The sequence below is a fragment of the Suricata suricatta genome, chromosome 1 (assembly GCF_006229205.1).
Source record: "Suricata suricatta isolate VVHF042 chromosome 1, meerkat_22Aug2017_6uvM2_HiC, whole genome shotgun sequence".
Taxonomy (NCBI): Eukaryota; Metazoa; Chordata; class Mammalia; order Carnivora; family Herpestidae; genus Suricata; species Suricata suricatta.
The window spans coordinates 99,511,786-99,537,888 of record NC_043700.1 but is presented as its reverse complement, the minus strand read 5'-3'; the positions used below and the strand labels follow the sequence as shown (position 1 = coordinate 99,537,888).

Below are 26,103 nucleotides of genomic sequence, written 5' to 3'. Positions count from 1 at the left end.
TCCTTAAATTTATAGGTGGAAAATTACACATGTTAGTTTAAGATTACATCATAGATTAAAAACAGTGCATTTATACTTAGCATCTGAATATAAGATCACTGCTAAAACCATAGATTATGTCAAAGAAACATAGAACTTTAAATCTGGGCCTTAGTGACTACTTGCACAATTGAAAAAAATAAAATCTCAGATTCCTATAATAAGATAATTATTTCTTTCAGGATCTTTTATTTCAAACCATACCAGAGATACTGTCATTTATCACAGGAACATATTTTAATATTGTCAGTGTTATCATTCAATTCCAAACCTTAATTCCTTAACCTAAAGATAAATCCTGACTTGCTTGGTTTTGTTCTAGGTAAAGAAGGAATTCATTTCTTTGAAATGGTAATTTACATCTATTGTTACTGCTAGAGAACTCCTTCTTCTCCAAATGGGAGACAGGATGCCTGGGCTCCCATAAACTAAACTTCATATGTGGCCCATAGTTTCACTTTAAGAAAAGAAATGGTCTTTAGAACCTTTAAAATGCTCCTCAAATTCAAGGGAATAGTTTCATAAATCATTTTCTTTATATATATATATATATATATGTATATATATATATATACATATATATACACACATATGTAAATACACATAAATATACATATATGTATATATTGTATGTGTGCACACGCATATGCATACACTCATATGTCTTTTATGTTAAAAGGTTCTAATTTTATTTTCCAAACATGCTCCTATCATATGGAAAAACTTATTCTTTTCTATGTGAAAAGCAATAGCTTTTAAAGAAGCCACTTTAAAAATCAAAGCAAAACAATATTTTTTAATAAACAACTTCAAAATATACTACCAAATGTAAACATACAGAAACTGTATCATAAATCCATGTAAATTGTAAATGTAAGCTCTCAGTACTATGAGATAGATAACCAAACAATAAACATCAATGTAACTGAGGAAATGGGACATTCTAATCAAAATGAACTGTAGAAAAGCACTTAGAAGTTTTTCCAAATTATGTTGTAATGAACTTTTAGATTTTTTTCCACTATAGAATATAGAATGTCTGTTTGGTTGCCTATCATTGTGGATTCTCTAATTATATTAGTTTTCAAACTTGCTAATCTGAGAAATATGCAAACAGGCAACAAGTCTAGTCATAAATGAAAATTTAACAGGTTCCTCTGTTTATAAAGATTAAAAGGGAAAAATATTAAAAGTAAGTAAAATACCTTTCCATTATATAAGTGAAATAAGTAGAAAGACAAATGCCATGTAAGTAGAGTCTTTAAAAAAAAAAAGAAGAAGAAACAAACAAAAACAGAATCAGAACTATAAATACAAAGAACAAACTGATGGTTGTGAGATAGGAGGGAGGTGGGGGGCTGGGCAAAATGGGTGAAGGGGAGAGGGAGATACCGGCCTCCATTTACGGAATGAGTAAGTCTTGGGAATAAAAGGTACAGCATAAGGAATGCAGTCCATGATACTGTAATAGTGATATAATGGGAGCTGTTGGCTGTACTTGTGGTGAACAAAGCAGGATATATGAACTTGTCACATCACTGAGTTGAACACCTGAAACTTACGTAACATTGTGTGTCAACTATACTCAAATTTTTAAAAAGTATGCTAGCAAGAATTTAAGTAAACATTATCAAAGGTTGTAACCAACAGTTTTTCTTCAGTATTGAAGTTACTTAAGCTGCTTAAATACCTGAATACCAAATGTTTTTTCTCTTCATTTAGTTTTCTTGGGGATTTTTCTAAGGAATATAGGATCATTTTTGCTTGATAAAAATGTATTCTCCTCACATTCTCTATTTGGAAGTATTTAAATGTATAATTTATGAAAATCTTACAATTTTTATTCTATACAGTGTAATTTAAATATATAAGTTCATAATAACAAATAAATGTGCCTATTTTGCACTTGAATAAAAAATTTTTAGCTACAATCTCAAAAATGTTTTCATGTATTACTCATGTGTTAAATTTCCCCGTGAGGTACCATATGTCCCTTCTGCAGGCAAACTGAGAGTTTAAGTGAGATCATTGAGAAAATGAAAGTTAAAATGAGGGGAGGTGGTCAGAATTAGTTCACAAACTTGCTCAGTAATACTTATTGAGTGCTTGCTACTGGCAAGATACTGGGCATGTAGCAGTAGACAAAACAGAACCCAGAACTTAGGGAGATTATTGTTTCGTGAAGAAGGGAGACGTTAAGAAATAATCACACAGAACAATATTCACTTGCAAACTGTGCGTTGTACTATAAAAAAGAAATGAGGGGTACAAAGAGAAGTCTTAATGTGGACTTAATTTAAGTAAGGACTCGTCAGTGAAGACTTCTTTATAGAAATCACCGAATCACCGAAAAGAGGTGTCACATTTCTCCAGGTAAAGAGTTGGAGTAGGGACATTTATACCAGGCTAAGAAAACCATATATAGGAAGATGCTAAGATGGGAAGGTGCTTGATAGGTTTCATTAAAAGATTAATAAGATGGAAATACAGTGAAGGGGGGACGGTGTGCAAAATGAGACTAGGGTGAGAAGTGTCATATCAGGCAAGGTTTGGAACTATCCTAAGAATTTTGTATTTTACCAGAAGTCAAGGAGAAAACAAGGATAGATTTTGAATAGGAAGTTATAGGATCATGTTTGTGACTTTTAAGTCTTACTTCGGCTGTTATGTAGAAAATGGATTAGAGTCTGGCAGAGAGGAAAAGGGTAGAAGAGTTAGGAGCCTGTGCTAGAAGCCCATGGGGAAAAAATGGTAGATTATTCTAGGGTAATGGTGATGACAGAATTAGAGAAAAGTGGATAGGTTTAAGACATAAACTGGAGGTAGTACTGATAGGAAATGATAACGGACTGGATTTAAGACAGAATGAGGAAACAGGTGTCAGAGCCACTAGTTGGATGGTGACTAATAGTGTCATTTAATGACATGGAGGAACCCCAGGGAAAGAGCATATCTGTAGAGGTGAGAGGTGGAGATGCAGAGTTCAGCTGTGAGACTAATTAATCCCATTTGGGTTCCAAGTATTTAACTTCCATTTTATACTAACATAACCATATTCCCCATTCTTTTTGGTCCATTTTCTCCACTAGGAAAACCTTGGTGTAGATTACAAAATTCCTGGAACTAAGATGCTACTTTTAATCAAGGATTAACAAAGAAGGAGAATTACCGTTTTAAGCTAAAATGTCTATTATTTTAGGCTTTTGGCCCCATATGACAAAATAATGTGTGCTTAATTTCACATTAGAAAGTTTGGAAGAGAATATTCAGTCAAGAATTAAGCATTATGCCTAAACCTTCTAAAACGTGATAGTCTGCCTTCCAAAACACACTACCTACATTTTAGCCCAAACTTTTCTATGCAATGACATTTCAAGTGTTCTTTCTGGTATTGAATGCAAACTTGGGTGCCAATTTATGTTGCCCTTATTAAAGCTCTTTTAAAAGAGATTTTCTACTAACTAACTGTCAATGATTAATAGGCTGGAGCCACATGGCACTGCTTGAGGCAATTTGGACATATCAGGAGGGAAGCAGACACTAGAAGAGATATTAGGATACAAGTCACAGAATCCTCACAAGAGAGAATCCCAAAGTCTGCAGTGAAAACAGAAAAGAGGGCCTAGCTCTTCTACTGATAAAAAGGTGGCCCAGTGGTTTCATAGCATCCACATTATAGTTGAGTAATAGGATCATGCTTAAAAAAAATGGAGTCAGGTGAGTAATGACAATAAACAGCATACATTGAATGTGTATCATGCACCAAATGCTTTCCCTGTATAACATTATTTTACTCTCAACCCCTTTGAGGTAAGTACTCTATGACTAGCAATTTAGAGACTAAGACAAGGCTTAGAGGTCATAAATCGTTTGCCAAAGGCCAAACGAGTGGAAAAGGGGAGAGTGAAATGGCCAGAAATGTCTGACTCCAGGAGTGGCGTTCTCTACCCCTGGGAAACACTGTACCAGCAGACAAATCAAAGATGAGACCAAAAAGCCTCAGCATTTCTTCCACGTTAAAAGCTGGAAATAAAAACAAAAATTGTGTATATAATTGTTCCCCCAATATTGGAGAATATTCCAAAATAAAGGAAGTAGCCCTGCTGTGCAGGACCATCCTTTTCTTACATGGTGCTCCTGATGACATAGCCAAACATTGACAGGCATTTAAAACCACCTTGAGCTTTCTATTAGCATAATTTCTTACACATTTGGAGATATTTGAATTTAATGGTACAGTTCCTATCTTTTTGAATTTTTCCCTTGCTTCTTAAAAAAACTGTTAACCTGTAATAAATTTTTTCTTTAAATGTCTATGATTGAAATTCATCCTCTTACATCCAGTCTATTATCACTGCATCCCTATTTTTACACCAATTTAGATGAGTACTTCACTGACCTTTTGTAACACAAAGTATGCCTTGGAAAATTATTTTAAGTTGAAAAAATTTTGCTTTGGTTTGAGTTTTTAAAAAGAAAAATAGTAAAAAAAAATGCAGTGATGTTTCAACTCAGTTTTTAGTGAAATTCTCAATGATAAAATACTAATTGCATAAATATGGTAATTTCTACAAAGATGCAAATAAAATGAAGAACATGAAACTTTCTCTGTCAACCCCCAGAAACACAGGCATGGGCCACTCCACTCTAATACCATCCATGCACAAATGTGCAGCATCCCTTTTCAGCAACTCCAGCTGTACCTGCCTGAACTCAGTCTTCAGTGATGAGCAGAATTTACAAGATAAGAGGAAATGGGTTTTCCAGTTGAGAACAGTGTGTACAGTGCAGAACAAAGGCTTGAAGGGAATCATCAGATATTGCGGGTGGGAAGGATGGATTGCTGATAGGAGACAAGGCCATGCAGATAGGATTGGGACCAGAAGCTGAGGCCATTTTTGCTGTGTGGAGGAGTCTGATACTTAAGGAACTACAAACCACTGGCAACCTCTTTTCTTTCTATGTTCAGGGGCTTCATATACTTCGTTGCTCCTGTTATTATAAAAGTTTGGCGGGGAGGGGGAAGGCTAGCTATACAAACAGCCAAACACAGCTAGCCTCTTTTTCCATATCCGTTTGTAGTATATTTCTATAATACACTTAGCAGCCTGATACTATGATTCTCTGTATGTGAAATTTTTCTTTGACATGAAGAAAAGCCATGACAAATTCAAGCAAAGCCTATTTAGGTGGAACTTTTGAAGACTATAAAGCAATTGAAATTACAGCTAGAAAAATAAACTATCTTTCATGAGAAAAAAATCACATCTACCACAGAAGCCATGGGTGAGCTTTTCATAAAAGACACATTTCATCTTTTATGCCTGTGCAGTTTTCCTCCATGCCAAAAGAGTCCTCTATGTATCAGGATTAATGGACCATCTCAAATGAAGAAGAACAATCACATTATACAAGGTTTCCCCATACCCCCTGTAATATATCCAGATGTCACATAGATTTGTTTTTGGAATTTTTTGACCTAGTCAGAATCAATTGAATAGAAGATAGTAACGTGTGTGCATATGTGCGTGTATGTGTGATTTTAAAACTATTTTTAACTGGACTTATTTTATATATAAAATCTTGACTTCAAATCAATTAAATTTCCAGATTATATGGCTTTCAGTACTTCCTACTTTTACTATAACCAGGACTTCAACCTCAAAGAAAATTGCTCTATAAGATTTAACACATTTTCTCATTGAAAGTGCGTGTTTCTTCCAAGGCAGAGAACAGAGTCTATTATTGGCCCACATGCCAAAGGACCACCAGAAGTATGGAAAACTTGGTAGATCTGGGCAGCAGGCAAAATAAAATCCTGTTCACAGATCTAGCAAACTCAGGATGTGTTCTATTCCTCTAATAAAGTTTGGTCTTATTTGTGGGGAGTGCTGAGTGTTGTTTGTAGCAAGTGCTTGTCATTTCGCTTATTGAAATTATGAGAAGGAAGAACAAGTGGCTCGACAAGATGCACTAAATGCAGACTCTTTCAAGTTACTCACTGAAACCATCAGTCCTGTTCCACCCCCTCTTCAACACAAATGTGTTAGCATCAAGACTGGTGGAGTGGTTAGGCTTCATGATGTCTAGAGGTCTTAATGTTTGTTACTTAAGTTTTACAGTACAATTAAATAATGATGGATTTAAATGAATGCATTTACACCACATTTGAAAATCCTGGGGTGAAAATGGGATCAAGATATATCTTCCCACAATTTAATTCACATATACTTGGTCTTAGGAGCATGGCATTCCTACGGACATGGGCTATGCGGTGGCCCCTCACCACTCGGGCGTCTACCCTGTGCACGTTCAGCTTTATGAGGCCTGGAAGAAGGTTTGGAATATTAGAATCACCAGCACTGAAGAATATCCACATCTGAAACCAGCTCGATATCGGAGGGGCTTCATCCACAAAAACATCATGGTGAGCTTCCTCCGGTATGCATAGGGTACAACTAATTCTTCCAGATTTCCGTTCTTCATTTGAAGAAAGAACAAAAGAAGCAAGCAAAATGTTGAAAACTTAGATAAAAGGAATAGCTGCATGCCGCAGGAAGTACATTTATCATAGCCAAGCAAGGGATGCTTTAATTAAAGTTACCTCCTCTCGATTCTTAAGTATAAGATGTTTTGTTTTTACTGACACTACTACTGTTAACCAGGAACTGGTATTAAAATACTAACAAAACAATACATCTGACTTGGCAGATAATTTATAGAAGCCATCATTTCTTCAAAAAGTTATTTAGTATGTAAAGCTAAAACCAACTCTCTGTATATTAGCCGTGCTGCTGGTGTAAAAATCAAACTGTTCTTCTCTTTACCATGTCAAACCAAACAAACAAAAAATTCAACTACTTACAGCAAGAAGCTATCTGTGAAGTCCTGCATAATCACTAACAGATCATAATATAGAGTACAAAAGTAACAGATGATGTTAAGTCATTTACATCCATTGTCAGATTCTCTCCAAAGCTTCTCTATTTTGTTTTTTTGTTTTTTACACTGGTGACAAATGCACATTGTCAAGATATGTTATTACCTGATACTTTGTGAGGCCTCCCAAAGTAATTAAATTCTACTTTTTTCCCAAATTAAAAAATGCAAGGAGTACTGGTGAAGTCAGGTATGGGCTTCCTGATTTAGACACATACCGGGAAGGAACACCACACAGAAGAACACCATGTAGTGAGGCACTGGAACTCTGTCACACGATGTTTGACCAGATGTCTACTTTCTAGAATGAGGTTAGGTGTAACTGACTTCTGCAAAAATTACAGAATGGATAATGACATTTAACCTGGATCAACTCCCATCTTGACTTCTCTCCTCAGTAAATCTGTTGTAAACGCTAGATGGGGGAAAAATGGCTCTATTTTATCCCACTCTGCCCTTCTCTACTGAAAATAAACTTACTATGGCTCAAGCTGCCAACCTTTGGATCAGAGAGAGTTTAGGAGACTTGGGTTATTATAATGTAAGAGTATTCAAAAGTATTTAAAATCATATGCAGCTTTAGTAGAATAGTAAACTTACGTCTCTAAGGACTTTATTAAATGTTGTTCTCTTTTGTTTCTGTTTCTCTCTGTACTGCCAGAAATTTTGCTTGGCCATGTCCCATGAGATATGTTCATTTTTCATTTCTCCTGAAAACATATTTTACCTGTATTATAAATGCACAAATTTTGCAGGTAATAAAGGCTGTAAAAGATTTCCTGTTTTGACAGAGCTGTCCCTATGGCTCCAGTTTGGTACCAATCCATGGAAACCCTCTATATTTGCTTTGTGGGCTCTTGGATGAGAATTTCCAAGTGGGAAATGTTTAGCAGGCAGTTGATTATGCAGTAAAAGAGAGAGGACAGGGCTTGGAGTCGTCCAAATAGAGATGCAAGTTAAGGCCAAACGAGAGACTGCAAAGAAAAAAAATCACATCTTTATTTTGTTTTATGACATGAGGGACTTTTTTTTTAATATGCACAAATCAAATTTCAAAGGCCTTAAATGAAACTCATTATCTTCCCATTAAACCAGCTATTATTGATTCTGCTATTCCTAACTCAGTTCTGCATTTCAAACACACACTGGCCACTGCACCCTCCAACTTCCATTTTTGACATTCCAGCAATTATTCCTTTACAATAAGTTCTTATTTCTGAGTTTCCTACAGCCTAATTCACTGCCTTGACTTCATCTGTAAACTGCATTGCTCATTCTTACTTCATCTGTTTACAACTTCTGTCCACCCCCTGCACTTCAACCTAGCCCATAGATAGTGATAATCTTTATTTTTATTTTTGAGCAAAACCAGTTTTATTAAATAACTTTGAGTCATTTCCTTCCCTGTTCTAGATTTCCCAGTCTGCCAACACATGTGGGTGTTACACAGTCTGTGAAACTGAATACAAATTGTATCCCTTTGTATGGGATTTTTTTATAAACACAAAATTCAGTCACCAACCCTAACCTCTTAATCTTAGAAGTGTTCTCTTTGATCAGATGTCTCGCGTTGTCAGTGAATCAGTGTGTACCTGGCTCCCCTCTGCCCAGTAGAATTAAATGCTTTCTCTATTCCAAATAATGCTTACAAACTGTTTCCCATTTGGGCATTTCATCCTACAGGTGAATTTTATTTCCTTCACTTCTCCTTAAATGATCTGGTTTAATTTCTCAGTTTTGTAGCATTCTATTATGTCACTGCAGGTTCTAGGTTGTTTTTTAATTACTATTTAAACTCCGGTTAGTTAACATACAGCGTGGTATTGGTTTCAGGAGTAGAACCCAGTGGTTCATCACTCACGTATAACACACAGTGCTCATCCCAACCAGTGCCCCGCTTAACGCCCGTCACCTACTTAGCCCATCCCCCCACCTACATCCCCTCCAGCAACCTTCAGTTTGTTCTCTGTCTTTAAGAGTCTCTTACAGTTTGCCTCCCTCTCTGTTTTTATTTTATTTTTTCCTTCCCTTCCCCTGCGTTCATCTGTTGTGTTTCTTAAATTCCACATGAGTCAAATTATATTTGTCTTTCTCTAACTTATTTTACTTAACATAATGTCTTCTAGTTCTATCCACATTGCTGCAAATAGAAAGATTCCATTCTTTTTCATCACCAAGTAGTATATGGGTACCACATCTTCCTTATCCATTCATCAATTGATGGACATTTGGACTCTTTCCATAATTTGGCTACTGTTGATAGCACTGAAGTAAACATTGGGGTATATGTGCCCCTTCAAATCAACATTTTTATGTCCTTTAGATTAGTACCTAGTAGTGCAATTGCTGGGTTGTACAGTAATTCTCTATTTATTTTTTGCTAAATCTCCATACTGTTTTCCAGAGTGGCTGCACCAGTTTGCATTCCCAGCAGCAGTGCAAAAGAGTTCCTCTTTCTTCACATCCTCGCCAACATCTGTTTTTTTCTGAGTTGTTAATTTTAGCCCTTCTGACAGGTGTGAGGTGATATTTCATTGTAGCTATGATATATATTTCCCTGATGATGAGTGATGTTGAGCATCTTTTCATGTGTAAGGTTAGTAGCAGACATATCCACTGAAACTTGGCAGTCCATAGGGAGTGGCAGGAAATTTTCAATGTGCTGAATAGAAAAAATATGCAGCCAAGAATCCTTTATCCAACAAAACTGTTACTCAGAATAGAAGGAGAGAGAAAAAGTTTCCTAAACAAAAACTAAAGGAGTTCATGACCGCTAAACCAGCCCTCCAAGAAATGTTAAGGGGGACTCTCTGAGTGGAGAAAAAAAAAAAAAAGACCAAAGCAACAAAGACTATAAAGGACCAGAGAACATCACCAGAAATGCCAGCTCTACAGGTCAGGTACCACAATGGCACTAAATTCGTCTATCATAATCACTCTGAAGGTAAATGGGCAAAATGTTCCACTTAAAATACACAGGGTAGCAGAATGGATAAAAATCAAGATCCATCTATATGCTGCCTACAAGAGACTCATTTTAGACCTAAAGACACTTGCAGATTGAAAATAAGGGTAGAGAAAACCACCTATCCATGCTATTGGAGGTCAAAAGAAAGCCAAAGTAGCCGTAGACAAACTAGATTTTTTTAATGTTTATTTATTTTTCATTGAGAGACAGAGTGTGAGCAGGAAGAGAGAGAGGGTGACACAGAATCTGAAGCAAGCTCCAGGCACAGAGCACGAAATGAGGCTCAAACTCATGAACCATGAGATCATGACCTAAGCTGCAGTCTGATGCTTAACCAACTGAGCCATCCAGGTTGCCCCCAGACAAACTAGATTTTAAAACAGAGACTGAACAAGAGATGCAGAAGAGCACTGTATCATAATTAAGGGCCCTGTCCATCAAGAAGATATAATGGTTATAAATATTCATGCCCCCAACTTGAAAGAACCCAAACATATAAATCAATTAATAAAAAAATAAACTAATTGACAATAATAGAATAATAGTAAGGAGACTTCAACACCCAATTTACATCAATGGGCAGATCATCTAAGCAGAAAATCAACAAGAAAACAATGGCTTTGAATGACACACTGGAACAGATGGACTTAACAGACATATTCAAAACATCTCATCCTAAAGCAGCAGCATACACATTCTTCTCAAGTACACATGGTACATTCTCCAGAATAGATCACATATTGGATCAAATCAGTCCTCAACAGGTGCAAAAAGACTGAGATCATACCGTGAATATTTTCAGATCACAACACAATGAAACCTGAAATCAATCACAAGAAAAACTTGAAAAGCTCCCAAATACATGGAGGTTAAAGAATACCCTACTAAAGAATGCTTGAGTTAACTGGGAAATTAGAGAAGGAATAAAAAAAAGATACATGGAAGCAAATGAAAACCTGACAGTTCAAACCCTTAGGGAGGCAACAAAGGCAGTTCTAAGAGGAAAGTCTATTGCAAGCCAGGCCTATCTCAAGAAGCGAGAAAGCTCCCAAATGCACAACCTAACCTTACAGTTGTCATTCTTTTTAAAATGCTGCCTTCATTTTGGCCTTCCTAACCTTGATACTTCCAATTGTCTCCATACCCCTTAACTTGCTCTTCAAGTACTTGAAAACAATTTAGACTAAATCTACCTTTTCATCTTCTATTTTCTTGTGGCTAATACAGACTCACTCCAGCCAAAAAGTTCTAAAACAGTATTTCTGTGTCTACATCTTTGTCATTTTTTCTACCTTGAAAGACTTTCTGACACACTATACCTATTCTTTTTCCTTTTATTCCTCAATATCAAGTCCATAGCCTATATAATTTAAAGTAAAGCACCCTGGTGAATAACAGCTGAGCATCTAACTCAGGCTTACTCTCCACTGAATTCCCATAATCTTATGATTCCACTAAGAACATAAAAGCCTACTACATTTCAAAGTGTTTGTGCCCTAGGCAGAGTCTCTGAATTTCCATTCTTAGTGCATTGTCTGCTGGACAAACTTGATCTTCATTCAGTGAGAAATTAATGTAAAATTGGGACTCTTTACCCTAGCCCCTAGTTGCTAAAAGTGACTCTCTGGAGAAAACCAGAGACCTCTAAGCAATTAGACTACAGATCCTGGTTATCTACTTCCTTTTTCTAATGGAGATGCCCATTGGTAGAGATCCCCATGAATCCTGCTGGCAGCATCTTCAGCGGTCTTTACTGGTAACTCCAGGTTTAAGTCTTAGGTATGGGATATTGACTTCAGATCACATTGGTCAAGATTCTTGTTGACTATGACATTCTTAACCATCTCCCAATTATTGTCAGCAAGGTTTCCATGGTATCCTCAATGTCTCACAAGTTTGAATTTGATAGTGCTACACTCCCAGAACCAGTTCTAGAGGGCAGTCCTTTACAGAACACCTGAAAAACTCTCTCATTTCTTCTCCAACACAAGAGAGCTATTCAAGGAACATGTTCAGAGTCCTATAGCTTTGAGCTCAGCAGGCAAGACAATGGAATACAACCCTATCCCACTCTAATTATCTCTTCAGCCTCTTGTGGTCATCCTAGGGCTCATGGTAGCTTTCATCCTCTCAGCAGGTGTGATCATTCCCAGAGTTGCAGGGTAAAGCCTTGCCTTTCCTCTTCCCTGTGTTCAAACCCAAATAACTTGAGGAATAGACAAAATTCAAATTTCTTTTTGCTTCTCTCTCCATTTTGTATAGAAATCAGTGAGGCAGGTAAATCTCAAATATAGCTCTGTATGTTTCCAAAGTCACTCAAGCAAGATATTCAAACTGAATCCTAAGAGTGATTCAGAATCATTCACTTTTAAAATTTAAAACTAACCTAGCATTTAATCATATGTGGTCATTTTGTTATTTACCTTTGGAGTATTTCTTCTTATTCTGATTTACCCTAAATCCTCAAGGGTAGAAAGCATAAATCTTTGTGTTTTCCCACATAGACTTACATAGAATTTAGAATATGTATTTGTTTTAAAAAATGAATAAATGCTGTATAAAGTTTTGATTTCCAGGAAAAAGATATTTTCATGAATTGTTAGGGAATATATATAATTCAGTTAGAGTATCTTTGCACTTAGTTCTTTTTTGCTATTGATTTTGTGCATAACATTATGAGAATGTGTAGTATTTTTAAACATAAACATCACCAGAATGAATATTCCACAATAATTTTGAGTTCTTTTAACTATTTCATCATGATAGAATAGCCTCTAAGGATATTTCACCAATTTTCAAAAAAATAAATAGTTCAATGTGTTCAATTTACACAAAATGTGTTCAATTTACATAGCAATGTATGATATATGGATCAAGCTGAGAATTATGTTCTCTAAGAAAACTTTCAAGGACTAGATTGAAATTTATTATAATATACAAACTAAAGAAAAACAAGTATATTTGTAGAGGGTTGCAAACCATGAAAAGTCCTATGAAGATAATATTTTGAAAGCACTTACTGAGCACAATGTGCTTCAAGAAAGAAGGCAGAAAAAAGTAAAGATCATTTTGGTGAGGACAATAAACAGAAGACTCATCTGTGTAAGATTCTGTAAGCTTGTAGCTCTCCAAAGTATATTCATTAATTTTCTACTACCTCAAGTATATAGTGACAAACACAGGTCATTATGAAGTCATTATATAGGATTTAGCTAAAGATTGTACCACCCTGCACAGATTTAATGCACACTTTCTTTCATAATTGCACTGTTATTTTGCAAGGAAAGCTGTAAGAATTTGAGAAAAATCCTTATCACAAATGTGTATAATTAAAGCAAATAATGGCTTTCATGTACAAAGGATGAAAATAAGGCTTTTTCCTACGGGAGCTTTTATCATTTTGTTTGTAACAGTTTATAAAAATTAATAATTAAAAGCATAATCTCTTCTTTACTTTGGGAACTGGCAGGCTTCAGACTTAGAATTTGGAGCAATTTCTAAAGCCTGCAGCAGTCCTTTCAGAGTACAGAAGATACTGTGATTTGTGTCTCAAATATTTGTTCTAATTTAAAATATCATTTCTTAAGAATCACATTAAGTTAATTTACTTCGTTTTCTAGTGCATGTGTAGAATTTGGAAGAAAGTATTATCCTTAAAATTTTTGCCTAGTACATTACAGGATAACACAGACAATTCCAATATTTTTAAAGTCTCATTTTTACTTTTTTTTTTTAATTTTTTAAGATGCTGGAACATACAAGGCTTCATAGCAGCAGTACTGACTTGGAGATTTAAAATAGATAAGTGGCTAAAATAATTCAAAGTCTATCTTAGTTTTAAAATATTTCTTCAACTTTCTTCTGTTTTCCTTCTGTACTGATGTCATCCTTGCCTTCCCAGAGTGTGAAGGATTTTCTGGGCCTTAGTTAAGAGTTGTATAATGGCACAGTTTATGCATCAGCTGCCATGAAAAAGAACCCACGTTTCAACAAATGAGTTGGTTGAAAGCAACTCTTTTCTTACTTGTTTATTCTTCCTTCAGGTTCTTCCAAGACAAACCTGTGGGCTTTTCACTCACACAATTTTCTACAAGGAATATCCAGGAGGTCCTAAAGAGCTGGACAAGAGTATCCAAGGAGGTGAACTTTTCTTCACTGTGGTTCTCAACCCAGTAAGTACTCTGAGTTTTTCTCAAAAAAAAAAAAAGATGAAAAATGACAGGTGGCTGACAAAAAGGCCAGTTTGGGTAGTTTCAGACAAATCAGTATGAAGTTCTAATTCCAAAACAGAAAAAAAACCCTAAATATAACCACATCTAGAGATGGGGACAAACTCTTTCTACAAGAAGCAGGGACATGTGGAACATATAGAAAGCCAGGAAAGTGCTCCAGAACCTCAGGAAAGTGTTCAGAATTTTGAGATTTTTGCATTTATGGAGAACAAGATCTTTCTCTTAAATTTTTATTTAAATTCCAGCTAGTTAACATACAGCATAATATAAGTTTCACGTGTACAATATACTGAATCAGCACTTCCAAACAATAGCCAGTGCTCATCACCAGTGCACTCTTGAATCCCCAACACCTATTTGACCCAATCTCCCCCGCACCTTCCCTCTGGGAACTTTCAGTTTTTTCTCTCTAGTTAAAAGTCGGTTTCTTGGAGTAAAAGACACTTGAAGTTAATCCTAAAAGAAAAAAAAAGTCTCTTTCTTGGTTTGCCTCTCTTATTTTTTACCTTTACTCATTTGCTTTGTTTCTTAAATTCCACACAGAAGTGAAATCATCTGATATTTGTCTTTCTCTGACTGACTTATTTCACTTAGCATAATACTCTTAACTCCATCCATGTCATTGCAAATGGTTAAGATTTCATTATTTTTGATGGCTGGGTAATATTCCAGTGTGTGTGTGTGTGTCTGTGTGTCTGTGTGTGTCTGTGCGTGCGTGTGTGTGTGCGCGCGCGCATGCATCTCTTCCTCATCCATTTATCAGTTGATGGATATTTGGGCTTTTTCTATAATTTGAGTATTATAGATAATACTGTTATAAACACTGGGGTGCATGTTTCCCTCTGAATTAGTATTTTTGTCCTTTGGGTAAATACCAAGTAGTGCAATTGCTGGGTCATAGGGCAGTTCTATTTTTAACTTTTTGAGGAACTCCATACTGTGGAGTGGCTGTACTAGTTTGCATTCCCACCAACAGTGCAAGACGGCTCTCCTTTCTCCACATCCTCACCTTTCTCCACACCAACACTTCTCTCTCTCTCTTATATATATATATATATATAAAGAGAGAGAAAGTATATATACATATATGTTTTTATATATTTTATATATACTCAACACCCAAAAAATGAATAATCCAATTAAAAATGGACAGAAGACACGAATAGATATTTTTCCACAGAACAAGATTTTTCACCTATAAAACTTTTTTATTCCCACTGTGGAGCAGTTTTCTCATTTAGGTGACCATTAACTCTTTTATTCTTTTCTCTCCCTCCTATTTAAAGTAAAGGTAAAAGCGAGGCACCTGGCTGGCTGAGTCAGTAGAGTATGCAACTCTTGACCTTGGGGTTCTAAGTTCGAGCCTCACATTGTGTGAGAGATTATTTAAAAATAAATTTTAAAGGGGCACCTAGGTGGCGGTTAAGCCTCTTAACTTTGGTTCGGGTCATGATCTCAGGGTTTGTGGGTTTGAGCCCCGCATTGGGCTCTACATGTACTGGCAGCTAGGAGCCAGGAGCCTGCTTCAGATTCTGTGTCTCCCTCTCTCTCTGTCCCTCCCCTGCTTATTCATTCTCTCTCTCTCTCCCTCTCAAAAATAAATAGACACTAAAATAAATAATTTAAAAACACATTTTTTAAAATGAAGTACAGGTACAAGCAAAAGGAAGAGGAATTAGATAAGGAAATATGGTCATTTTGGATACACTTATGTGAGATCTTGTCTTGCTGGGTCTCATGCTGGGCAGAGCAGCCTGTTTAGCTGGCTTCTGCTCTTCCTCCTTCCCTTCTTAACTCGTGTGCCAGCTCCACAATGAATCATGTGCACATATATCTGCTTGAGGGAAGTATTATAAAGTGTGTAGAGAAAGATGAACCAACTGAAATGAGGTATACAAAGAAAAGAAGGAATTTTATTTCCCTTCTGAAAATCACTAACATAAAAAATAAAGTTGGGTTTATTAATCAGATAGATGTATGGGTTTGCCCCTAACATTATCAATACTCAAGATGAAAAAGTATAATCTTCCAAATGTGAAAAATATCTATCAGCATAAAAATTGAAGAATGTAGAAATAAAGAGAATAAAATTTGAAAGGCCCCACTCTGGACCCTAATTTTACAGATCTTACACATAAAATTGCTGGTATTTTTTATCTTCTTGTATATAATGACTGTATTTATTTCTCAGTCTAGAAAATGCGATTAGGAATAAGGATAACTCATCTTTGCACAAAATCAGCATGTGTAGCCAAACATCAATATCGTTTGGGGTAGGATGGCATCTCACCTTTTGGAGGCTTATTAATCTTCATACTCCCAAAATATAAATAATTCTGATTTATACATCAGAAAAAATCTGATTTTTCTAACATAACTATTTTTTACAAATAAAATATCTTTAGAATCTTCTCTTATGGCTTTCTTCTTCTTTCTCTCTCTCTCTCTTTTTTTTTTTTTTGTCAATTTAGCCAGTAATACACAGGTAAAAGAGTTAACGCAATACTTAATTATCAACTGAAGACTAAGTTAAAATATTCTCAATATGTGAACATATTCACTAATAATTTTAATGTCCTTTAATCTATAAAGAATACAATTCTGATGTTTTACATTTTCTTTCATCTTAGAGCAATAGGACTATGAACAGATAATCATCTATTTGATTCTTTTAACCAATAGTTGCTTTGATGCCTAAGAAATTCCTAGTAGTATTATAATTTCAGAACTCTCTAGATGAAATATGTTTCATTTAACATGATAGAAATTCAAAATTATATCATTCATGTATGATAGATTTATAAGAAATATTTTTCACTATTTCAAAACCAAATTATTTTCTTAATTAAAGAAAAATCTTGTAGTAAAGCTTGTATGAATCTTGGATACTAATTTAAACTAAATTAGCTGAGCAAATGCTTTAATTGTTTAGCAAATCTTGCTACTTTTCAGGCCTTTATCAATAATATTTGACAGTTTTGTTTGCCTTAATGAGAAGATCCATGGGGGAGAAAGGGGAGAAAAAACTTTCTCATAAAACTTGTGCTCCCTGATTCAAAAAAATTTACAGTAGACAATTACTTTCAAATAAATACTGGAATTCAAAATAAATGACAGATCCTTGTCAGATACCACAAGATAGGGAAGGAATCTAAATTAATTTCATCTGGCATGCCAACTCCAATTTTTGGAAGCATTTATAGTTCCCTGGAGATTTCTGGTTGAGAAGCCCACTTCTAAACTCAGCCCAAGTCTCGCCCAAGGGAAAACTGCTATCATTAGTTAGTGGTGTTTGCCTCGCAGAACAGAGTGAGGAGGAGTGACCTGTTTCCCATGAATCTCCATTCCAAAATTACATGTTTGGGTAAAGCTTGTGTTAAAATTAAGAGAGGTCCAGGTGCAGTGAGGCATGCTACTAATTTGGCAGATGGCACTCTTTTTTAGGTCAGAATGAGAATGAGAAAACCTTGATGGAATCAAAGTAGATATTAGCTGCAGGAAAGATATGAAATTTAATTATAGTGGATTTGAATGATAGCCATTATAAGCTTAAGTAATACCCCAGTCTTTTATTTCTGAGAATGCTGAATGAGTTTGCTGTTTCCTACAAAAAAGGCACTTGTATATTGAAACATACCTATGTCTCTTAAATATATTCAAATATACTTGAGTTGAATATGAAAATATAAGCAGGATTTTAATTAATGTATTTTAAAAGTTTTCTTCCCATATGTCAACATAATAGCAAGGTGGCCCAATAAATTTTACCAGCATTGGGGTGAGAAGTAGCTGCAACAGAGTACCTATCAGAGTTAAACTAGAATAGATCACAACAAAGATAACTAGAATAACTGTCTAGCCTGGAATGTTCTACTATTACCAAAGTATGTTTTTCTTGCTAAAGAAAAATGTACCAAGTAAATTTAATATAAAGACAAATACTAGCACCATTTAGGAGAGAGAAAACCTCAGCCATCTCCAGATATATTTCCCATGTCACAGGCCTAGATTCCCCTGATATGGATTAGATACAGAGATTTTGATTAATGGATTTTGAAGTTCAGGTGCAGTTGAGAGGTGAGCCCATCAGGCTGTTTGGGCCTAGGACCATTAAGAAATTAAGAATTCCGTTCATTTATGGGGCACCTCGGTGGCTCAGTCAGTTAAGCCTCAGACTCTTGATTTCAGCTCACCTCATAGTCTCACAGGTTGTGGAGTCAAGCCCTATGTGAGGCTTCACGCTGGCAGTGTAGCTCCTCTTTGGGATTCTCTGTCTCCTCTCTCTGCTCCTACCCCTCCCCTGCTCACTCACTGACTTGCTCTCCCTCTCTCAAAATAAACTTAAGAAAAAATTATTATTTTCATTCTTTTTTTATTTTTCCAAACTCAACCAGCGACTTCTTGATTATAGTTCACTTTCCTATACAGATCCTACTATAGGAAAAGAATATGTTGATCATAAGAACTTGTACTCACTATGGCAGAATTTTGCATATTTTATAAACCTTCTTTCAATCAGTGAATACTTCCCATGTAACCCAGTTACCAGGAGACACCCCCTCTAATTGTGCATATTCATTCTAATATTTTAGTTCCTCCATAATTTATAATTTATAATTTTAAACTAATGACATTCTATTTTTACTTATTAATTTCACGGTCTTTGCTAATTTCCTTCTATCCCTAAGAAATGGATGCTCTCTGTTAGTGTAATGACTCAGGTTTTGGAGCCAACCATGCTGAGTAACAGATCCTGAAGTGTTTGTTGATTGATTCTGGCAGGTAATAAGAGTTACTTTATGGATGTACCAGAGGAGACAGCCACTGGAATGATCCCAGAATCACTGTTCTCTATAGATACACAAGCACAAAATTTCTACGCAAACATGTAATATACCCAGACACAAATATTCTTAACTAATGCACAGCACTACAGGTACCTTCACTTATCCCTTAGAAAAGAGTCTACTTACCTTACATACCTATAAGATAATATGCAGTACCAAAACTTAGGGAGATGAGAAAAGATATTCATTGACCATGACTCTATGCCCTCAACAAATAGAACCCCATAAATCTATGACATACACATTTACACAAAAGGAACTAGTAAGAGTATACTGTCCATTTAAACATGAATTTCTGGTTCCACCTATCTTAGACAGATGTGAAAATATTTAACTAGTGTAACAAATGGAATAGTTCTGGATTAGACCTTGTTCCTCTAGGAGCCATATTATCTTCTATGGCTCTGAAAAAAGATGTCACCTTCCTGCTCCAGTGTCCGTATTTCTAATTATCAAGCATCCTGAGTCTTTGCTTATGCTCTTATTCAATAAACAGACTCTAGGTATTGAGTCATTAACAGTTGGTATCATTGGGATACTTGACCTCACTTAAACCTTCTTGATAAAATCAGTCCTTGCTTCACTTATTAATCCAAAAGAGTTGTGGATTGCCATGAGATTCATGCTCTTACCACACTCTTGGAATCCAAGTGGGGCAACACCCTGAAAGCCCAGCAAAATTATACTTCCTTCATCAAACTGTTAAACATCCCAAACAGTTGATAATCCCTTTGTGCCCATATTTTATTAAATATTTTTGTCTCTTTGTTTATCAAGTTGGTGTGGCATCCATCCACTATACCCTCCATACTCTCTTACCCAAATCCCTACAAGATAAATCTACATTGTTTCTCTCATTAAAGAAAAATCATAAACATGGATGTGAAAAGAACAAGTATCTTAAACTGGGAGTAACACAGGAGTAGATTACAATGAAAAGTAAAACAACAACATTTACACAAGATAGCTATATATACAGAAATTAACCCACCTTGAAAAAAAAATTTAACTATAATTTTCAAGTGTAGGGATTATGTGTGCTTATCTATAAAATTCATCTAAAAGGAAACAATTTTTTTTCCTAAGGAGAAATTTTGTAATTCTTTCTTTTCTTACTTACAAATCCTGCAAAATATTATGATAACAGAAAGCCCTTTATTAAAAAAATAAATAAATGATAGGGCACCTGGGTGGCTCAGTCAGTTGAGCATCCAACTTGGGCTCAAGGCAAGATCTCTCAGTTTGTAGGTTCAAACCCCATGTTGGGCTCTGCACTGACAACTCAGAGCCTAGAGCCTGCTTCAGATTTTGTGTCTCCTTCTCTCTTTCCTTTCCCCCACTTGTGCTCTCTCTCTTTCTCTCTCTCAAAAATAAATAAACATTAAAAAATAAAAACAAATGATATAACAACTTTGGATAGTAGAAAAATGATTCCTGAACATGCCAAATAATGAATATTACTTGAGACCCTGATTTTTGAAAATCCAGTCTTTAATGCATCAGAGTCTCCAGGGAAGAGTTTTGGGGACCTGAATATTTATCATTTAGGTGATTCCTTTTTTACTATTATTTTTTTAATGTTTATTAAACATTAACTGACTGAGCCATCTAGGCGCCTCATTTAGATGATTCTTATGATCAGGCAAATTTGGGAAATACTGCAAAGGAAGAAAATGGAGAAATAATTTTGGTAACCAAAGGTTACCAAAAACTGCTCTAGAAATCATGGACCTATGATTAAGGTATCAGAATTGAAAATGAACTCAAATCTCTAGTAGGATTTGAAAAGTAATGAGAATAAATGTTTTTTCTTAGGGATCAGAGCACTCTAACTTGGGAGTTTAAAATAGAGGTGGAGTTTAAAATAAAAACAAAATAGAGATGACTCCTGTTTAATCCTTTAAAGCTTAGCTTAGAGATCACCTTCCTCATGAAACCTCCTCTACTCTGGTTTAGAGGCCTCAGCTTGTGTACCCATAGCATCCTCTACAGACTCTTTCCAAGTACTTATTACCCTGCTCTATAATTGTGGGTTTGCTATTAGTCTGCTTCTTGTGATAGAGAATGTCTTTAATCTCCAAAGCCATTCCCATGCTCAAACATGATGCCTTGTATCTGTTTTATTTAACATATATTGAGGAAAAGAAACTAACTTTTCTAATGACCTGATACAACAACTTTGTCAAAAACAAAGAAGGGAAGGGAGGAAGGAAGGGAGGAAGGGAGGGAGGGAGGGAGGGAGGAAGGAAGGAAATGAATCTAAAAGGAAATCTGGGTCCTGGTAAGATAGCTCTGAAATCAAACGCATAAGTAAAACCTATTTCATTGGTTGGCTGGGCCTGAATTATGTACTGTTATATACTTTGCTTCACATATCTAATTGTCTCTTTTCTATAGGGACTTGTTTTTGTTGAGTTCCTCTGGTTGTAAGGTCTAGAGACTCACTCAGGTTACCTCAAGTAATGGGTATATTATCTGCACAAAGTTGATCAGTAATGGCCCACAGGACTTGAAGTGTTCTTCTGAGTCCAAGGCAGTTTTAGGGTCCATAATAATTAGAATTATTGATCTTGATCTTGATCTTGCTTTAGTGCTTTAATATAAAAACAAAAATGCTTCTGAGTATCTCTTTTTTCTACTACAGACTATACATTTCTTCTCTGCTTCAAAAGTACTGCTTGTTTATGACTTCTACTAAAAGAAAAAGATTCCATAAATGGATGAACTCAATTGATGACAAAAAGGGATATGGGGTACTGGTAAAGCAAATTATGTTCCCCCACAATGGAATACATTCAGCTGTTAAAAATTTGTTATATTATTTATGATCCATCAGGGAAAGAATTAATATTTACTCAGTTCCAGTTGTGTTCTCTATCTGTAAGTCTCATATGTCACCAAATACCTACCTCACCACATGATTATTTGAGTTTACATCTCTTTTCCTATATAAGGGAGCATTCTTGGAGAAACAATCTATGTGCATTTAATTTCTGTGCTTCACACTGTGTCTAGATCAATCTCTTGACTCAAATAAGAGGTCACCAAATCTTTTTTTAAGTTATTGACTTAATGCATGAATGTCTTAGGGGCATCACTTAACTCATGGTATATCCAAATGGGAATAATAACAAGACTGGTTTTAATAACACTACATTCTGGTAGATTCTCTGCTTGCAAGTAAGTGAAATTCAAAATCCAGGAGATTTTTAACTGACCCTTTGGGGTTAGGTTTTCACAAGTGATGTTGAACTAGCCTGAAATGGAATAATGGGTAACTAAATCTGGAAAGAACCACAAAGTTTATCTATTCAATCATCTGATTTTAGGCTCAAAGTCATTCCTGTAGTATTCTGTTGAGAACTCTGGCTTTCTTGACTCTGAGTTCAGTGCTTCTACCAACATGCTGCTTCTGCATTCTTGGTTAAATTGCCCTTAATGTGATGCACATTAATCTTAATGTGACTCGGTTACCTGGTACCTGAAAAAAAATGTGTGAATGGCTTAAAATTTCTGGCCATTATCTAGCGAAAAGGAATCTATCACTAAGTTGAGTAAAAAACAAAGAAGTTGAGTTCAAGATGGTAGCCTAGCAAGAACCTGAACTCATCTCCCATGGACACAACATATCTAAAACTACATATAGAATAATTCCTTTTGAAAGGGACCTAAAAATAGAATGAACAGAGCCTTCACAGCAAAGGATAAAAGGGCAGCATCGAGAGAGTAACAGAAGCAGAGACATGGATTCCTGAGGGAATAACACACACCCCAGCCACAGCAAATCACAACCAGGAGGAATACTGAGTACAGAACTTCTCCCTGACGAGTTACAGATCAGAGCTCCACATTAGGCATTCCAACCCATAGTTCCTGCACAGAAGAGACAAGCCCCCAAAACAACAGGCTTTGAAAAGCAATGGGAATTACATTCAGGAAAACTGTAAAACGGTGGAGAATGGAAAACTGTTCTTAAAGGGCTTGTATGTAGGCAGATTCACTTGAGCCAGAAACCAGCCCAAAATGCCAATTTGAAAAGCGCAGAGATGATAGATAAAGGAGACCCATTTACAAACCTTAAATCATCCACTGGAGAGGCAGGACAGCAGGGACTCTCCCCAGGGACTAAGACATTTCTCCAAAAAAGGCATACAGATGGCCAACAGGCGCATGAAAACATGTTCAACATCACTAATATTAGGGAAATGCAAATTAAAACCACAATGAGCTATCAGCTAATACCTCTTAGAATGGCTATTAACAAATGGACAAGAAATAACAAGTGTTAGAAAGGATGTAGAGAAAAGGGAACCCTCAAACACTTTTGGTGGGATTATTGATGTAGTCAGTATGGAAAACAGCATGGAGATTCTTTTAAAAGAATAAAACTACCATATGACCCAGCAATTCCACTTCTGGGTATTTATCTGAAGTATATGAAAACTAATTTGAAAAACATATGCCCCTCTTTGTTCACTGCAGCATTATTTACAGTAGCTAAGATATGGAAACAACCTAAGGGTCCAGCAAGAGATGCATGTATAAAGAAGATGTGGTACCTTTATATAATGCAATACTACTTGGCCATAAAAAAGAATGAAATCTTGCCATTTGTGACAACATGGCTGGATCATGAGAGTATTATGCTAAACAAAATAAGTCAGATAGAAACACACAATACCATATGATTTCACTCAAATGTGGAATCTAAAATAAATAAATGAATGAATAAACAAAATAAAATAAAAACATATTCATAGATACAGAGAACAAATTAGTGGTTACCAGAGGAGAAGGAGGTTCGGGGGTGGGTGAAATGGGAAAAAAGGGCCAACTCTATAGTGATGGATAGTAACTAAATTTGTGATGCTAATCATTTTGTAGTGTGTGCAGATGTCAGGTATAAAGCTGTGCACCTGAAATTTATATAATAAAAACAATCTAAGACAAAATAAAAGTGCTTTTGTAAAAAGTTTTTAAAAACACAGCTAAGAAAAAATGTTGAATGTACTTTTAAAGAACTATGAATAATAAACTATGTACTTTTATCTTGTTGATGTTACTTATAAACTGATAAGATTTTTAAACTTGTAGAGCCAAAATATTTTATTTCATTTATTTGCTATCCTCCATATCAGCCCTATTTTTCTATCAGTAATGTTCTTCATAACTAACTATGGTGTTATGTAATTACTTGCCCCTATGAGATTAAGAATACCACAGGAAAGTATAATTAAGTCCTTTTGATTCCTGCAGTTAAGAAAAACAGAAATATGATTAACTCTCAAGTCATTGGACTATAAATTAAGAGATTTAAGAAAATAGGGATTAAGTTAAAGAAATGAATATTATGTCATTCCTTGTTTAGTCCTTTGATAGTTTCCCATAGCTTTCAGGATAAACAGAAAATTCCTTCATTTGGAAAAAAAATTAAATCTGGCTCCCACACACTTTTATGGTCTATTCTTTTAATAACCTTATATTCATCTTTCACCCCATTGAAAGTTCCCTAAGTAGCACCTATTATTTTATTTTGTGCCTTAAATAATGCTACTGGGTTCAAGGTGATTCTCTCTAGTAAATCGGAGTTCATATATCATCTTTTTATGGAAGACCTGCCTCAACTTTCCAGTTTCTCCTCTGTATTCTCATAGCACTCAGGCATAACTCTAACATAACTTGCCACAGTACTAAATTCAGTTATCTTTCTCATCCAATAAGTTTGTGCATTCCTTATTATAAAGCATCATGTCTTGTTGTATTTTATAATCATAATATATTGCAAAATTTGGGACACATAGTTAATTTTCAATAAATGACAATGAACTAACTTACCATGCCTACATATGTATTATCCTTTGAATCTGAAGGGAAATCTGCTTGCCTGGAAAGCACATAACTACATAATCACAGAATTGACTCAAGAGCATTTGCGTTACTGAACTTTCATTCTTTCCCAAAATGGCATCCAGACAGATTCTCTGGAAAGTCATTAAATCTAAGAAAAAGTGCTCAATTTCATTCACAGGAAGAAAAGTACAAGTTTAAATATCCCAAGATACCATTTCTTATCCACCATATTGACCAAAATTTAAAATATTGATAAAGTATGTTAACAAGGCTGTGGGAAAACAGGTATTCTCATACATTCTAGTGGTTGTACAAACTGGTGAGAATTTAAAATGGTGCAACTACTGTAGAAAACTGTGGTATTTCCTCAAAAATTAAAAATAAAACTAGCATATGATCCAGCAATCCTATCTCTGGGTATTTTTGCAAAAGAAGTGAAAACAAGATCTTGAAGAGATATCTGCTCTCATATGTTCATGAGCATTACTACGGCCAGGAAGTAGAAATAACCTGAATGTCCATTGACAGATGCATGAATAAAGAAAATGCAGTATGTATGTACAATGGAATATTACTTAGCCTTAAAAAGAAAGGAACCCCTGTTATATGCTACAACATGGATGAAACTTGAGGACACTATGCTAAGTGAAATAAGTAAAAAATTGACAAATACTTCATGATTCTACTTGTTTGAAGTATTTAAAGTAGTTAAACTTATAGAAACAAAACAGAATGGTGGCTGCCATGGATTGGGGAGGGGAAAATGGGGACACACAATGTTACAGTCGTTTCAAGTATACAACTTGATGATTTGACGAGTTTATTATTTATTTTATTTTATTTTTTATTTTTTTAGAATATAACACTATTTTTTTAACATATGCAATTATTTCCCATCATTTACAATACAGTAGTTACAATGACACTCCAAATGGATAAGCAAAGTAAAAAATCAGAATCCCAACTTCTATTTCATGTAATTAGACTTATACAGAAATTAGAAGGTTAAGTAACAACTAGTTAACCACGTAATTACACAGCTATCTGAAGTGGCAATCATTATATAGCAGCTTATCTATGATACATTCAAGATAAATGATACAATTTATTACTTGCCCATAAGCTACAACATAGCCTGCTTACTACCTTTCCTTAAATTCCACCTCTATACTACAATATGCTTGAGGTCCATGCAAAAAAGTAGCTACCTTTTATGTAGGAAATGGAT

The 26,103-nt window shown here is 35.3% G+C and overlaps 1 protein-coding gene across 1 annotated transcript in view; it reads left to right on the top strand.

The window, feature by feature from the left end:
* Positions 1-26,103, top strand: part of NDST3 (N-deacetylase and N-sulfotransferase 3) — a 162,694-nt gene that overhangs the window by 65,552 nt on the left and 71,039 nt on the right. The window contains 2 exon segments of the mRNA XM_029941596.1: positions 6,281-6,466; positions 13,990-14,118. Coding sequence (XP_029797456.1) covers positions 6,281-6,466; positions 13,990-14,118 — 315 coding nt within the window.